Source organism: Kogia breviceps, chromosome 18 (genome assembly GCF_026419965.1).
Source record: "Kogia breviceps isolate mKogBre1 chromosome 18, mKogBre1 haplotype 1, whole genome shotgun sequence".
NCBI classification, from domain to species: Eukaryota; Metazoa; Chordata; class Mammalia; order Artiodactyla; family Physeteridae; genus Kogia; species Kogia breviceps.
In genome coordinates, this window is record NC_081327.1 from 22,837,156 (window position 1) to 22,855,726 (window position 18,571).

The 18,571-nt window shown below is 35.3% G+C and overlaps 1 protein-coding gene across 2 annotated transcripts in view; it reads right to left on the minus strand.

Moving 5' to 3' along the window:
- Nucleotides 1–1,913: 1,913 nt before the first annotated feature.
- The window catches only part of ITFG1 (integrin alpha FG-GAP repeat containing 1), a 267,360-nt gene continuing 250,702 nt past the window's right edge, over nt 1,914–18,571 (minus strand). For both annotated transcript variants that reach the window (XM_059045665.2, XM_067018203.1), the window contains 4 exons: nt 9,975–10,099; nt 9,331–9,413; nt 4,957–5,074; nt 1,914–2,135 (listed from right to left, as the gene is read on the minus strand). In XM_059045665.2, the coding sequence (XP_058901648.1) occupies nt 2,076–2,135; nt 4,957–5,074; nt 9,331–9,413; nt 9,975–10,099 (386 nt within the window). In that variant the 3' untranslated portion in view covers nt 1,914–2,075. The remainder of the gene's footprint in view (nt 2,136–4,956; nt 5,075–9,330; nt 9,414–9,974; nt 10,100–18,571) is intronic.

Sequence of the window (18,571 nt, forward strand, 5' to 3'; positions counted from 1 at the left end):
TTTGTACAGCTGGCCCTCGAACAACGCGGGTGCTGACCTTCTGTGCAGTCGAAAATCTGAGTATAACTTTCCTGTTGGACCTCTGTATCCGAGATTCTGCATCTGTGGTGGATTCAACCAACCGTGTACTACTATAGTACATATTTATTGAAAAAACCAATTTACAAGTGGACTTGTGCAGTTCAAACCCATTTTGTTCAAGGGTCAACTGTATTTGATTCTCAATGTTGTGACACATTTTTCACCTGCTGCCCCTTAATGAATGACATTGACGTTGCATTGAAGGTTAGTATCAAGATACAGAAACACAGTATAAAGTCACTGATTGTATTGGGTTAGCCAAAAGCTTCGTTCAGATTTTTCTGTAACATCTTAAGGGAGAACCGGAACGAACTTTTTGGCTAACCCAATATTTTTGGTTCTCATTACATTTTATTTGCCTATAACACTATTCCTTGTAGACTCTGACTACAAGCGAGTTTTACAACTCATGCTGTATCAGGTGATAGATACTAAACCTACCTGTTTTTAGGGACAGCGTAGAATAGTGCCTGGCACAGCACTGTAGGTTGATAAATGAATTTAACTGGATACCATAGTCAGGAGATGCCTATCTTGCCCTGATAGGCAAGTCACTTCTGTCCAAATATATGATTTAGACTTCATAACCTCTAAGGCTTATCATGGTCCAAAGTAATTGTTTACACACTCACCAAAATTCTTTGTTTCAATACAGAATATTTATTAAGAAGACATATTAACATGCTTAAATACACAAAGTAAACCACTTATACACATGCCATTCTCAGTGAACTGTAAGGAAAAAAAACATGAAGAACAAAATTAGTTGCTTTCAGATAAGTTTTTGTGTTTTATAGCTATCATATGTCCATTTGCATATTAGGAAGTTATTAGCACTGATATATAAACTTTTTCCCAATCTTACATGTAACTTTTTGGCAAGGGGAAGTTCACAAAAATTTGCATTGAAGTCTGAATGTAAATTATAGACTCACAAGCTTTTGAGAATAGAAATGTGATTGAAGACTTGCATTCCCAGATGCTATATACAGCAGTTTCCTTTCAAGAAATCAAATGCTTTTCATTACCACATGATAAGAATCAGTGTTCAAATGAAAATTATTAGGGCACATTAATTCTTGAAGGGTATTATGATATAATTTTCAGTTAATATAAACAAGTAATAAATCTTTATATAGGGTGTCAACACCAGGAATTTAGGTTTTCCAAAGACTATGCTTTCTACATGCCTGAAAATAAAATCCTATCAAGTCTAAATATATTTTGATAATTAGTTGTAGAAGTCTGTAAAAAAATTATTTAATAATAATAATGACAACTACCACTTATTGAAAATTTACTCTATGCTAGGCACCAAGCTGGGTACTTTGTGTACATCATCCCATTTAATGCATACAACACCTCAAGTGAGTAGTGTATTAGCTCTGTTTATAAACAAGAAAACTAAGGCTTAAGCAATTAGCCAAGTTCAAACAGCTTGTAAGTCATGTAACCAGGAGTTTAAGGCAAGTCTGACTGCGATTCCAAAGCCAGAGTACCCAATCACTGTATTGTATACCATCAGTGAAAGACCCCCTGACATGCTATAATGAGGGTGAATGGTTAATAACTTTATCTCTGATACATTCACAGAAGTATAATTTGCATCATTAGAATAAGAAACAAGATGGATTCAAGTGGAAAACAAAAAACCCTGCTCATTTAAATATTTTTATTTACACGTGTCTTTTTTCATCATCATTATTCTAATAAGATTATAAATAAGTAAACACCTTAGTACATGCAACACATTCCATGAAGGAACAAAAATGTACAGCACAATTGAAAAAAGAACCCAAATTATTGTATACAAAATGCTTTAAAAAAAGACCTTGTAACACATTCAGACCATATTTATTTGAATACTTTCCAATAATTACCAAGGGATGTATCATTTATAAATAATAAAATCGCCTGTTTTCTTCTATAAGCCAAGTTTAGTATTTCAGTTAATCAAGTGAATAGCCGTTCCATTATGCACTACTAAAGGCAAGTCACATAGCATCAAAATGAAACCGATGGGCTTCTTGTCGTTTTTCTCTATCATCTGCTTTCTGAAAAAGAATTTTAGACTAGTTTATAAATGATAGGAAAATGTCAAGAAAAGATTAATTTAAAAAGTGGTTAATTAAAAAAATAAAAGCCCTGAGCAATTAGTCGGTAAAAGGTGTGATTTTATTATGTAATAATCTTATGAAATATTTTTATAGTTTACAGTAGCTATCTTATAATTAATGATCCTCTAAATTGAATTTAAAAAACCAACAAAAAATGTTCCTTAAAAGTTTAGTTTGTTATTTATTATCTATTTGAAAGTGGGAGTAAACATTAGATTTTCTAAGAATGGAATCAACTGTTACATTTTCCCATTCTTAACACTGCTGAATCTAATTATATTAAAGTACATTGATTATTTTTGGGTTAACCTATTGATTTTGCATATATTTATTGATCCTCTGTTCCCAGCAAAGTATTGTGCTTGGAATTATTATTTTTTGGCTGTGCTGTGCAGCATGTGGGATCTTAGTTCCCCAACCAGGGATCGAACCCGTGCCCCCTGTAGTGGAAGCGTGGATTCTTAACCACTGGACCACCAGGGAAGTCCCACGTGCTTGGAATTTTGAGGGATTAGAAAACCCCTCAGTTTTGTATCTTGTTCTCAAGGAACTTAATAAAGCCTAAAAAGAAAAAAGCAAAACATACTAAACTATTTCAGTATAAAAAGTGAAAAATGTTACCAATATCCTGAGATTACTTCTGGGTTGGCATGATGAAAGGCAAAGCTTTGAAAAGATAGTATTTATGGAAATGAAGAGGAGGGACATTCACTACAAGATGGGGGAAGAACAGGAACAATCCTGAGAAGTCTGGCAGGAGCACGAGATATGTGAAAGTAACTGATAAGAGAAAGACTGTATGGTAGAGTCACATGGAAGTACTATGTAGGCTAAGGGAGTTACACATTTTAGGCAGGGGGTGGTCACCAGAGGTTTTTGAGCAGAGGAGTGACATGATTAAGACTAAACTTAATGATGAGTAATCCGGCAGCAAAGTGCTAAATGGAGTGAAGGGGAGAGAATGGAATTTGGGAGGACAGGGAGTATTTAACAAGGAGCTGAACTAAACTAAAAGCACTGGTGGGCTTCCCTGGTGGCGCAGTGGTTGAGAGTCCGCCTGCCGATGCAGGGGACACGGGTTCGTGCCCCGGTCCGGGAAGATCCCACATGCCGCGGAGCGGCTGGGCCCGTGAGCCATGGCCGCTGAGCCTGTGCTCCGCAAAGGGAGAGGCCACAACAGTGAGAGGCCCGTGTACCACAAAATAAAATAAAATAAAATAAAAGCACTGGTGTAAGGAATTCAGAAGTGGAGTCAGCTGCAGAGATTGTAGGGAGGCACAATGAGGAGGGCAACTGATTAAATTCCGTAGTGAGTAAGAAAGAAGAGAGACAGCTTTAGGAAATTGGTTTTAAGTTGCTTGCAAGTGATCTAGGTAGAGGTGTCACAGTGAGCTGGAAGTGGGGAAGAGACCTTTAGAGAGAGAGGACGGCTGGGCATCTCTGAGGTAATAGCTCAAGCCATGATTTTAGATAAAACTGGCAGGGAAAGTATATAAAGAGGGCCTAGGGCAGACACTGTGGCAGAAAGAGCAGCCAGCATAGGTGAAAGAGAAGTGGTCCAAGAGGTAGGAGACAAACCAGAGTATCCCAGATGGAGGCAGTATACAGATATGTATTTCAATCCGTATTTGTATTTAAAACTTCAGTTTTTAGCCACTGCATCATTATTACTGTACGTCTACAACGTCTATACTGTAATTAGATCTCCTGTGAAATCAATAAAATTAATTTCATTTCCTTCATAGGTCTAGAGCTGTGTAATATTGTTCTGCCATTTCTAGACAAAAGTAAATAGGGTCACCTTTGATCTTACCTCTTAAGTTGCAATTTTAAAATCAACTGAATATGTAACTTTATGTTATGTTTTGTATGAACGGAGTGTTTTTTGAGAGACAAACCTATGAACATTTATTAGAACAATTAACATGTTCTCTTTTTCATAAGTTAAAACAGGTAACGTAAAACAGATGGTAATTTTAGTTAACAAAAATGATTATCATGAGCATCACAATCTAAAGAGAATAGGTGCAAAAAGGAAAACACTTTTGTGATACATAGAGCCCCTTTTGGAGAACGTTATTGGAACCCACTAGTTATGTACTAAATATATATTCATATACAAGTAGAAATTAGCTTTTTAAATTTATATCTAAACTATGAATAAATTTACATGATAGCCTTTTTCTCTCCTCATAAACATTATATAAAAACTACATTTTTGGAGTTCTGGTTTTTAATTATTATTTAGGGTGTTATACTAAAGAACAGAAATCAGTTTAGTTTAGTGCAAAGAATACTTGATAGATGGAAAAGATGTTTATCACTTTGCTACTTCCCACCTAAACTCTCTCTGCTCTAATTTTTTATAAAGCGATAGCTGTTATTTCCAGAAGAAAATGTCCATGGCCCTATCAGTAAATAATGGACACAGGCTCATTTAAGAAATGATTATTATTTTCCAGGCCATTATGAAATTATTTCTAATTAAGCTTTTCGATATGCCGGTTGATTTGGGGGTGTTCACTTTATTACTTTTGTACAGTATCAAAGTTTAAAATACATAGTCTGATTTGTAGGAATTGCTAAGAGACTTCAGTAACTCAGGGGGATGAAAGAAATTATCATTAATAAGATGACATTATGGACAGAACTTGAAAAATCAGAAAATCTTAGTCATGTGAAAAAGTTTAAAATATAGTGTTTTTAAAGAGTAACTTATTACTATTATAAAGTTAATGTTCCATTTAAATGAACAAACCTTTTCCTGCCAATGTAAAATGCCAATTATTGCCAAGATGAAAACACAGACTCCGATGAGAGCTATAGCAGTAAGTAGAACAATGTTACTTGGTGTAAGATACAGTTTGGCACTCCAGCTGCAGATAAAAAGAGAAGAATTAAAATTACACATTTTAACTTAAAAATAACAATACTATTGAGACCAAAAAGCAAAAGAGCTTATTAATTAATGAATCAGTACATTCATTCATTAATTCATTCACCTATCTATCCATTCATTATAAATAAAACAAAAGCAATTAAAATTAAGATAGGGTTAAGAATATTGACGATCCAGCAGAGTTTAGATTTTTACTCCAAGAACTGAAATAGAATAGAATTTTTGATGAGATGCTTTGCTATTTTTCTTTGCTCCTATGAGAATTATTCTTAGGTAAACTTATCAAGGGTACATTGGGCAATCTTAGACATTGTTTTTATGTCTTGTTTGACTTACTGAATTAGAAACCTTGAACTTAAAGGCTACATAGTCACATGATTTTTGATAAGATTTCTATATCTTATTTTTTGACCCCATTCACATATGTACTATGACTAAGTAAAAGAACCTTATGTCCAAGTAGGTGTAGATAGATGCTTGTACAAAATGTCATGTTGGAGGATTTACATTATTACAATGACACAGAGACTTCTTACAAAATCACTTTTAGTTCCTCAGTGGCAATATACAAACTTTAGCATAAATAGAACTAGCTTTCTTCTAAAACAGTCCATATAATACAGCACTTGCAAACCCTGAAAAGCCTAAAACTGAGGTCTATATTACCAACACTGTAGGTGGTTATATATAAAGAACTTTTTGTTCTCTCTGAAAATAGATAATGGATATATTTTCATTTTAAAAGTTTAATAAAGGTAAGATTATTCTGATAAATGGCAAGTACCAACTGACTTATTTTGGGATAATTAAAATTTACTGATCCATAAGTTAGCCTCTAGTCAATAAATCTCAAAATACACCTCAAACTAAAATCAATTTGGTTTTTATTATGTACATACATTTGAAAAGAACATTTTTTTTCAGAAAGAGCAAGAGAAATGTGAAAAATGTTGAGCTTATGGAAGAAAGGCTATAACAGAATTTCCCAGAAATTCAAGAGTAAGAAAACCTTAAGAAACAAATACTGTTAATTAGTTGAGGTTAGCTATTCTCAGCACCTTACTTCATACTTAAGAAAAGGTCCTTTCATGAGATTTTTTGGGTAGTTCCAATTTATCTTTCTGTCTATCTATCTATCTATCTAAAGTCTTTATTGAATTTGTTATAATATTGCTTCTGTTTTATGTTTTGGTTTTTTGGCCCAAAGGCATGTGGGATCTTAGCTCCCCAACCAGGGATCAAACCTGCACCCCTTGCATTGGAAGACAAAGGCTTAACCACTGGGCCGCCAGGGAAGTCCCGGTAGTTCTGATTTAAAAATAGATTTAAAAAACCCGTGAATAAAGGAATTTTGGTAAGAAAAACATTGAACAAAAGGCCAACACTCAGTTTCTTACTCAGAAGGAGTCATTCTCAGTTTCTTACATATCCTTCCAGAGGTATTCTACACATATATAAACATATACACATAGATATCTTCTTTATAAATCACAAATCATTGCTTATTATTTGTAAGTGCATTTTCCTTTTATTATCTTTTGCTTTACCACTCTATTTTAAAAGATTATCATGATATTGCATGATATAGAAGTACTATAATTCATATAGTTTCTTGTGCATTCATTTTGTTATAAACTTCAAAATTTTAGTAGACTCATTAAAAAAGTCTGAACTCAGACCATAACTGTTTTTATTGATATCTTATTTCAAGCATAATGCTGTAATAAAGTTGTTTTCTTAAGTAGTTTCGTTCTAAAGCCCATAAATCCACCATAAAATACCTCCAGGGGTGTGCTGGTAAACTGGCTCTCTGGGGGGGAAAAAAAAACCTGAGTGGCACTTGCCAATTTTCATGGTGTAAACAGTCCGATCACAGCTGATTTTAACGTGACCTCCTTGAACAGAAGTGGAAAGAGATGCACACAATCAGCTCATGAGGTGGTGTGAGCTGGTTCTAGCAAACCATCTAAAAATTTAGTAAAGGACAATACAACCTGCACTTGTTATTTGTTGTCTTTTTGATGATGGCCATTCTGACAGGTGTGAGGTGATATCTCATTGTGGTTTTGATTTGCATTTCCCTGATGATTAGTGATGTTGAGCATCTTTTCATGTGCCTTTTGGCTACCTGTATATCTTCTTTGGAAAAAATGTCTGTTCAGATCCTCTGCCCATTTTTTAATAGATACAGTATGGGGATTCCTCAGAAAATTAAAAATAGAACTACCATATGATCCGGCAATTCTACTCCTGAGTATTTGCCCAAAGAAAATGAAAACAACAATTAGAAAAGATACATGCACCCCTATGTTCATTGTGGCATTATTTACAATAGTCAAGGTAATGGAAGCAACCTAAGTGCCCAGCAATAGATGAAGGGATAAAGAAGATGTGAGTGCTCTCCCTCTCTCCCCCCCGACTCTATACACACACACACACACACACACACACACACATTTATACATATACACATACACACAATGGAATATTACTTGGCTGTAAAAAAGAATGAAATTGCCATTTGCCATTTGCAAATGGCAAAAAGAATGAAATTGCCATTTGCCATTTGCAACAACATGGATGGACCTAGAGGGTATCATGCTAAGTGAAAAAAGTCAGACAGAGAAAGACGAATACTGTATGATTTCACTTATATTGTGGAATCTGGAAAACAAATGAACAAACATAACAAAACAGAAACAGAGTTATAGATACAGAAAATAAATAGGTGGTTTCCAGAGGGGAGAGGGATGAGGGGAGGAGAGAAATGGGTGAGGGTGATTGAGAGGTACAAACTTCCAGCCGCAAAGTAAATGAGTCACGGGTATGAAATGTACAGTGTGGGGAATATAGTTAATAATTATGTAATATCTTTGGCAACAGATTGTAACCAGACTTAACCGTGGTGATCATTTTGAAGTGTTTAGAAACATCAAATCACTATGTTGTGTAACAGGAACTAACATAGTATTATAGGTCAGTTATATTTCCAAAAAAAGTCATAGAAAAAGAGACCAGATTTATGGTTACCAGAGGTGGGAGGTGGGAGGGGGAATTGGATGAAAACAGTCAAAAGGTACAAACTTCGAGTTATAAGATAAGAAAGTACTAGGGATATAATGCACAACACGATAAATAGAATTAACACTGCCATATGTTATATATGAAATTTGTTAAGAGAGTAAATCCTAAGAGTTCTCATCACAAGGAAAAACGTATTTTTTTCTGTTTCTTTAATTTTGTATCTATGTGAGAAAATGGATGTTCACTAAACTTACTGTGATGATCATTTTTTGATGTATGTAAGTTAAATCATTATGCTGTATACCTTAAACTTACACAGTGCTGTATGTCAATTATATTGCAATAAAACTGGAAGATGAAAAAAGAACAGTACAGGCTGTATTTTGAGAAGAAATGTAATAAGCCACTAGCTACATTTTAATAGGTTATTTTTTCATATTGACATCAGAGTAGCCTTAAGAACAAGTTATATTTTTCCCAATGAAATTTAAATGTTAATGAATACCTTCACCACCTACTTTTTGAAATAATGGAATCAACCTAATAATTTAAAGAAAAACAAACAGAGATAAAGATTTAGAATTAAATGCTATATTATAGAAGGAACATGTTTTGCTAATAAGGATAAAAATACCTACCGTTCACTGAAAACTTACTATATGCTGGGTACTGTGTTAAGCATATTTCATCCTCATTCTTGTAAGGTAGGTATTTTATCTCCCAATTTCTACAGTGCAGAAATTGACCCTCAGAGAGAACAAAGGACTAGCATCCAATCTCAGTCAGCTAGCAGTGGATCTGAGTTTTTAGCCTGGGTCTGCTAAACTTCAAAATTTGTGCCTAACAACTGTGGGATATATACCACTTCTCAAAGCATTTGCTAAAAAAGATCACTGCTTATAAAGTTCAGCAGCCTGAAATTTTATAATTTATGGCCAGTAAACTGAAGACCAGCTTATTTAAGCAGAATATGTATAAATCCCTAGTTAGTTAACCTGCTGTTTTTCTAATAAGGTTTAGTTTGTTCTTCGTGAAAAATGTCAGGGACCTTTTGTTTAGGTATGTTTAGGCATTTAAAGTTTGCTGTAAGCAAATTAAGTCATGACACTCATGGGAACACAGCAGGAATAGAGAAAGTTTTTAAAAGATGTAACTATGATTCAGAGTTGACAGTATTTTTACCAAATTCAGTTCAAGCAAAGACATTACCTTCGAGGAACATTGTGAGGATATGGAATGACAATTAGCTGAGAATTTGGAATGATTGCGGTCCATTCTTGTTTCCGTATAGACTGGAAAAAGAATTTAAGAACATTTAACATTCAGTACACTTTAAAAACACAATAATTATTCTAAAATAAATAAGAAAAAGCTTAAGTATTCTTTGATTAACTGAAATCCTAGGTATGGATTAAGCTGAATTTACATATATTAGGCCCCCAATAGGGCTCCTATTGGCAAAAATTTATCCATCTTTTCAGGGAAGGATTATATTTCTGTCTCATGGATTCATTAATTTATTGAACACACTTATGTAGCAGGCACTGTTCAAAGTGCTATGAACAAATGCTGCTTTGGAGCTAAAATTCAAGTTGAGGTAGAGTCTGACAATAACCAAAATAAAAATATTTGGTATGTTAGATGGTGAAAATGATAAGGAGAAAAAGCAGGGAAGAGGAGAGGCAGGAAGTCTTAAGGTTTATATCTTCAAATTATAATGTGCTCTATGTAAGATAAGCTTTGGTCACTACCAATGAATTTAAAAAATTCTTTAAAGGGAATAAAAATATTTTAATTCAAATATTTGAACAGTAAATATTAAAAAATAGATTAATTATCCATTTTTTACTCACCTTCTCTCCAGATGGACGGGGAATACCAACATAAAGATGATCAAGAAAATTTGCACTTCGACCTAAACCAAGTACATTGTATGGCAGTTGGAGAGCTAAATGTGCCGACTGGCTAAGTTGTCCAGCTAAATTTATTTAAAAAAAGAAAAAAGAACAATCATCTTTGGAGACATTGCTCTCATCAAACATTAAAATGATAAATGTTACAAGTTTAGGTGCTAGAACTTATCTTTAAGGATAAAAATGTGAAATGAAATGCCCAGTTCATTATATTAATGATTCATTTTTTAAACAGTAAGAGATAATTCACATCTCATAAACATCACCTATTTAAAGTATTCAGTTAAGTGGTTTTGAGTATATTCAAAAAGATGTTGAGCTTGTAAGCACAATCAAATTTTAAAACATTTTCATCTCCCAGAAAAGAAACTCCATACCCATTAGCAGTTATTTCTATTTCTAAGCCCTGCACTCCCAGATATAGGTAACCATTAATCTACTTTCTTTATAGATTTGCCTATTCTGGAGATTCATATAAATGCAATCAAGCAATATGTGCTCTTTTTATGAATAATGCTGCTGTGAACATTCACATACAAGTTTCTGTGTCAACTTATGTTTTCCGAAATGGCTGTATCATTCTACATTCCCAACATTAATAGTTGAGGGTTCCAGTTTTTCCAAATTCTAACACTTTGTCTATCTTTTTGATCATAGCCATTCTAGTGGTTATGAACTGTTATGTCAATGTGGCTTTAATTTACATTTACCTAATAACTAATGATGTTGAGCTTTCTTTTCATGTGCTTATTGGTCATTTTTGTAGCTTCGTTTTTAGGTCTTAAGGTTGGTAGCGAGTGATCTCTTCTTTCATTCTGGATTTTAGTAATTTGAGTCTTCTCTTTTTCTTGATCAGTCTAGCTAAAGGTTTGTAAATTTTGTTAATCTTTAAGAAACCCAACTTTTGGTTCAACTGGTTTTTCTCTATGATTTTCTACTCCCTACTCATTTCCTCTATGTCCTGTCTTCTGCTTGCTTTGGGTTTAGTTTGCTGTTCTTTTTCTAGCTTCTTGAGGTAGAAAGTTAGGTTATTGATTTCAGATTGTTCTTATTCCTTAATATAGGCATTTACAACAATAAATTTTCCTCTAAGAACTGTTTTTCCCTCTAAGAACTCCATATATTTTGGTAGGTTGTGTTTCTGTTTTCATTCACCTAAAGTATTTTCTAGTTTCTCTTGTGATTTATTTCTTCTTTGACCCATTCGGTTTTTAGGACTGTGTTGTTTCATTTCCAGATATTTTTGAATTTCCAAATTGTTACTGATTTCTAATTATCATCCTGTTGCAGATGGGGAACATACTTGGGATGATTTCAATATTTTTAATTTATTGAGGCTTGTTTTATGACCTAGCATATGGTCTGTCCTGGAGAATGTTCCACGTGTGCTTGAGTAGAATGCATATTCTGCTGTTGTTTGGTGGAGTGTTCTATACAAGTCTGTTAGGTTTAGTTGGTTTATAGTGTAATTTTCTTTATTCATTTTTTGCCAAGTTGTTTAATACATTAGTGAAAGTATTAAAATTGGGGTAATAAAGCCTCCAATTATTTATTGCTGAATTATCGATTTGTCTCTTTATGTATCTTGGGGGCTCTGTTGTTAGATGTGTATGTCTTTGTAGTTGTTACAACTTCCATATGGATCGACCTTATTTATTTATTTATTTATTATTTTTTTGTGGTACATCGGCCTCTCACTGTTGTGGCCTCTCCCGTTGCGGAGCACAGGCTCCAGACGCACAGACTCAGTGGCCATGGCTCATGGGCCCAGCCGCTCCATGGCATGTGGGATCTTCCTGGACCAGGGCACGAACCCATGTCCCCTGCATCGGCAGGCGGACTCCCAACCACTGCGCCACCAGGGAAGCCCTGACCTTTTTATTATCATTATAAAATGTCCTTCTTTGTCTCTAGTAATAATTTTTGTCTTAAAGCCCTAGTTTTATCTGATACTAGAATGGTCACTCCAGCTCTCCTTTGGTTACTCTTTGCATGGTGTAATTTACACCCCCCTTTTTTTACTTTCAACTTATTTGTATCTTTGAATCTAAAGTGTTTCTCTTGCAGATAGCACCTAGTTGAGTCATATTATATTAGCCATTCTGCCAATCTCTGCCTTTTGATAGGAGTGTTTATTCCATTTACTTTCAATGTAATTACTGATAAGGTAGGACTTTTGCCTGCCATTTGTTATTGGTTTTCTATATGTCTTTTTAATTCTTCTATTCCTCCATTGCTGCTTTAATTCCATAGTTTCTTTTATTATATATTTTCTGAGCTATTTTCTTAGTGGTTGCCTGGGGATTGCAATTAGCATATTAACTTAACGAAATAACAATACCTAGTACATACAACAACTTTGCTCCAAAATCCTCCCTCCCTTGTAATACTGTTATTATACAAATTATATTTTTATATATTATCAGCCCATTAACACAAATTTATAATTATTACTTTATGTAGTTCTGTAAATCACCTAGGAAATAAGAAGTACTATTTGACAGAAATACACAAACCATATTTTATACTTATCTATAGTTTTACAGATGGTTTTCACTTTTTTGTGTGGATTCAAGTTATTATCTAGTTGTCCTCTCAGTTCAGCCTTAAGGGCTCCCTTTAGTATTCTTGAAGTGTGTTCTTTTAGTGATGAATTCTGTTTTTGTTTATCTAGGAATATCTAAAATTCTTCATTTTTGAAGGATGGCATCACCACATATACAATTCTTGATTGACAGTTTTTTTTTTTTCCTTTCAGCACTTTGAATGTATCGTCCCTTTCTGGCCTCTGTGGTTTCTGATGAGAAGTCAGCTGTTACTCTTGTTGAGGTTCTCTTATATGTGACAAGTTGCATCCCGCCTGCTGTTGTGAAGAGTCTCTCTTCATCTTTCTTTTTTTGACAGTTTATGTGTCTCAGTGTGTACTATTTGAGTTAATTTGAGTTTGTTGAGTTTCTATGTGCAGATTAGTGTTTTTCATCATATTTGGATGGTTTCAGCCATTATTTCTTCAGATATACATTCTCCCCCTTTCTTTATCTCTTTTTCTTCTAAGACTCGCTTTATGCACATGATGGTATGATTGATGGTGGATCCACAGGTTCTGAGGTTGTTCATTTTTCTTTCTGTATACTCTCCATTGACCTATATTCAAGTTTGCTGATTCTCTTGCCTGCTCAAATCTATTGTTGAGCACACTACAGAATACTTCATTTCAGTTACTGTACTTTCAACTTCAGAATTTCTATTTGATTTTTTAAATGACCTTTACTTCTTTATTTATATCTTCTATTAGTGGGACATAGTTGTAATACTTACCTTTACTTTTTTTTTTTTTTTTTTTGCAGTATGTGGGCCTCTCACTGTTGTGGCCTCTCCCATTGCGGAGCACAGGCTCTGGATGCGCAGGCTCACCGGCCATGGCTCACGGGCCCAGCAGCTCTGCGGCATGTGGGATCTTCCCGGACCGGGGCACGAACCCGTGTCCCCTGCATCGGCAGGCGGACTCTCAACCACTGCGCCACCAGGGAAGCCCACGTTTACTTTTTTAATCCTAGTTTCCTCTAGGTCTTTGAACATCTTTTTAATAGCCAATTTATAGATTCTGTTAACTAAGTCCAACACCACATTTTCTGTTGTTTGCTTTTTTTAAAAAAAATGTGTATGTGGCATACTTTCCTGTTTCTTTGCATGTTTTATAGTGTTTTTTGGTTGTTGTTGGAAAGTGGACTTCTTAGATAATATAACAGCTATGGTATCTCCCTCTAAGGGTTTGTTGGTTCTTCTTTTTGTTATTGTTGTTGCTCATTTGTTCAGTGACTTCCCTAGATGAATTCTATAGATTCTATATTCCTTACAGTGCCTGCCACAAAGTTCTTTTATTTTCTTATTTTTTTAAAAAAATTTTATTATTTATTTATTTATTTATTTATTTAAAAAAATTTTTTTTTGTGATATGTGGACCTCTCACTGTTGTGGCCTCTCCCGTTGCGAAGCACAGGCTCCGGACGCGCAGGCTCAGCAGCCATGGCTCACGGGCCCACCCGCTCCGCGGCATGTGGGATCTTCCCGGTCTGGGGCACGAACCCGTGTCCCCTGCATCGGCAGGCGGACTCTCAACCACTGCGCCACCAGGGAAGCCCCTATTTTCTTATTTTTAAAGTTCTTGTTTTAAGTCTGGTTTCCCAGGAGGCATACATGACTCAGTATAACTCAGTGGTCAGCTAATGATTGGCCATTAGATTTCCTTAAATATCTTGTCTGTATATCTTCCAACCTTTGTCAGTGGGATTTGTGTGTGAAGATATGCCTTCAAACGTCAGGCACTTTACAAGATAGCCTTACCTTTCATTTCTTGCTTGAGCAGAGCCTCAAGGTAGCACACTCAAGCTAAGTATTTGAATGAGGTATTTTCCTTTCTAGGCATGTTCTTAACGATCTAAGATGTCCAAGAATGTGTTCTAGCCTTTCAAAGTGCCTGTGGTTGTCTGGTGCCTCAGAGCTTCCTTTTATGTTTTGGCCAGGCTCTTGTTCACTACACCTGGGATTTTTCCAGCAGACTGTTGTTTTGGGTAATGTCTTGGAGGAACAGGGCTTTTTTTTTTTTTTTTTCCTGCTGGGTTGAACTCTGAGTCAAATCAAATAGCCCCAACATCCTGAGAAGGGATTTTCCAAGGAGTTGCTAGTTTAGACGCATATTGACAGTGCTATAGGGATGGGAATTTTAATGAGCTCCAAAGTTCCACCCCGTCCACTGACTGTGAGGCTACTAGCTGTTCATGGCTGCTGCACCATTCAGTGGAGAGGGGAGGTGGGATGTAAACAGCTCCAAGTTAAAATGCCACAGACCCTGTTGTCTTAAGTATCAGGAGTTCCTCTTGGATAGACAATGCGCAGAACATTCTGTGGCTTTGGTTAATATCCAGAGTTCAGAAATGGTTAATGTTAGTTGTTAGACCAGTACTTTTTGTTTGTTTGTCTGTTTGTTTTATGGGGAGGGAGGGGACAACAGGTTCATGAAGTCCTCACACTGGCATTCCAAAAATCAATCTCTCCCTATTATGGTTCACTTCAAAAGACTGTATTTATTTGCTAGGTATTTGCTACATGATTAAACAGAATATTTAAATATTAACAGGGTTAGGGACTTCCCTGGAGGTCCAGTGGCTGGGACTCTGCACTCCTACTGCGGGGGGCCCAGGTTCAATCCCTGGTCAGGGAACTAGATCTCACATGCTTGTTGCTACTAAGAGTTCATGTGCCACAACTAAAGATACCGCATGCCGCAACTAAAAGGTCCTGCCCATGGTGACAAGGATCCCATGTGCTGCAACTGAGATCTGGCAGAGCCAAATTAAAAAAAAAAAATGACACGGTTAGTTAATATCTAAACATTTTAATATTCAGTGGGACTCTGCTAAACATCTACTAATGTTACCCAGATACATGAAATCATTGGAAACTATATATATATGATTTTTTATACAATTCTTACATTAGTAAGAGAAAGGTATAATGAAAAGGAACAGTGAATTTAGGGATAGGCGTTCTTAATAAAGTTAAACTATGTTTGTAAAACTGTAAAGCTGCATGGGCTACAGAATTAGTTTGTCTCATAGACTTATGCTGATTGAATGATAATGCTTAAAAGAGTGCCTAAGGTACAGTAAATGTTGTTAAACTAAATGTTAAATATGGCAGAAGCAAGAAGAACTACAATCCTGCAGCCTGTGGAACAAAAACCGCATTCACAGAAAGACAGACAAGACGAAAAGGCAGAGGGCTATGTACTAGATGAAGGAACAAGATAAAACCCCAGAAAAACAACTAAATGAAGTGGAGATAGGCAACCTTCCAGAAAAAGAATTCAGAAAAATGATAGTGAAGATGATCCAGGACCCCGGAAAAACAATGGAGGCAAAGATCGAGAAGATGCAAGAAATGTTTAACAAAGACCTAGAAGAATTAAAGAACAAACAAACACAGATGAACAATACAATAAATGAAATGAAAACTATACTAGAAGGAATCAATAGCAGAATAAGTGAGGCAGAAGAATGGATAAGTGACCTGGAAGACAGAATGGTGGAATTCACTGCTGCAGAACAGAACAAAGAATGAAAAGAAATGAAGAGAGCCTAAAAGACCTCTGGGACAACATTAAACGCAACAACATTTGCATTATAGGGGTCCCAGAAGGAGAAGAGAGAGAGAAAGGACCTGAGAAAATATTTGAGGAGATTATAGTCGAAAACTTCCCTAACATGGGAAAGGAAATAGCCACCCAAGTCTAGGAAGCACAGCAAGTTCCATGCAGGATAAACCCAAGGAGAAACACGCTGAGACACATAGTAATCAAATTGGCAAAAATTAAAGACAAAGAAAAAGAAAGCAACAAGGGAAAAATGACAAATAACATACAAGGGAACTCCCATAAGGTTAACAGCTGATTTCTCAGCAGAAACTCTACAAGCCAGAAGGGAGTGGCATGATATACTTAAAGTGATGAAAGGGAAGAACCTACAACCAAGATTATTCTACCCAGCAAGGATCTCATTCAGATTTGATGGAGAAATCAAAAGCTTTACAGACAAGCAAAAGCTAAGAGAATTCAGCACCACCAAACCAGCTCTACAACAAATGCTAAAGGAACTTCTCTAAGTGGAAAACACAAGAGAAGAAAAGGACCTACAAAAACAAAAACAATTAAGAAAATGGTAATAGGAACATACATATCGATAATTACCTTAAACGTGAATGGATTAAATGCTCCAACCAAAAGACACAGGTTTGCTGAATGGATACAAAAACAAGATCCATATATATGCTGTCTACAACAGACCCACTTCAGACCTAGGGACACATACAGACTGAAAGTGAGGGGACAGAAAAAGATATTCCATGCAAATGGAAATCAAAAGAAAGTTGGAGTAGCAATACTCATATTGGTAATATAGACTTTAAAATAAAGAATGTTACAAGAGATAAGGAAGGACACTACATAATGATCAAGGGATCAATCCAAGAAGAATATATAACAATTATAAATATATATGCACCTAACACAGGAGCACCTCAATACATAAGGCAACTGCTAACAGCTATAAAAGAGGAAATCGACAGTAACACAATAATAGTGGGGGACTTTTAACACCTCACTTACACCAATGGACAGATCATCCAAAATGAAAATAAATAAGGAAACAGAAGCTTTAAATGACACAATAGATCAGATAGATTTAACTGATATTTATAGGACATTCCATCCAAAAGCAGCAGATTACACTTTCTTCTCAAGTGCGCACAGAACATTCTCCAGGATAGTTTACATCTTGGGTCACTAATCAAGCCTCAGTAAATGTAAGAAAACTGAAATCATATCAAGCATCTTTTCTGACCACAACGCTATCAGATTAGAAATGAATTACAGGGAAAAAAATGTTAAGAAACACAAACACATGGGGGCTAAACAATACATTACTAAATAACCAACAGATCACTGAAGAAATCAAAGAGGAAATAAAAATATACCTAGAGGCAAATGACAATGAAAACACGATGATCCAAAACCTATGGGATGCAGCAAAAGCAGTTTTAAGAGGGAAGTTTTATAGCTATACACGCTTACCTCAAGAAACAAGAAAATTCTCAAACAATCTAACCTTACACCTAAAGGAACTAGAGAGAGAAGAATAAACAAAACCCAAAGTTAGCAGAAGAAAAGAAATCATAAAGATCAGAGCAGAAATAAATGAAATAGAAACAAAGAAAACAATAGCAAAGATCAATAAAACTAAAAGCTGGTTCTTTGAGAAGATAAACAATATTGATAAACCATTAGCCAGACTCATCAAGAAAAAGAGGGAGAGGACTTAAATCAATAAAATTAGAAATGCAAAAGGAGAAGTTACAACAGACACGGCAGAAATACAAAGCATCCTAAGAGACTATTACAAGCAACTCTATGCCAATAAAATGGATAACCTGGAAGAAATGGACAAATTCTTAGAAAGGTATAACCTTCCAAGACTGAGCCAGGAAGAAACAGAATATATGAACAGAACAATCACAAGTAATGAAATTGAAACTGTGATTAAAAATCTTCCTACAAACAAAAGTCTAGGACCAGATGGCTTCACAGATGAATTCTATCAAACATTTAGAGAAGAGATAACATCCACCCTTCTCAAACTCTTCCAAAAAATTGCAGAGGAAGGAACACTCCCAAACTCATTCTACAAGACCACCATCACCCTGATACCAAAATCAGACAAATATACTACAAAAATAGAAAATTAGAGAACAATATCACTGATGAATATAGATGCAAAAATCCTCTATAAAATACTAGCAAACAGAATCCCAAAACACATTAAAGGGATCATACACCATGCAAATCAATCAATGTGATACACCATATTAAAAAACTGAAGAATAAAAACCATATGATCATATCAATAGATGCAAAAAAAGCTTTGGACAAAATTCAACACCCATTTATGATAAAAAGTCGCCAGAAAGTGGGCATAGAGGAAACC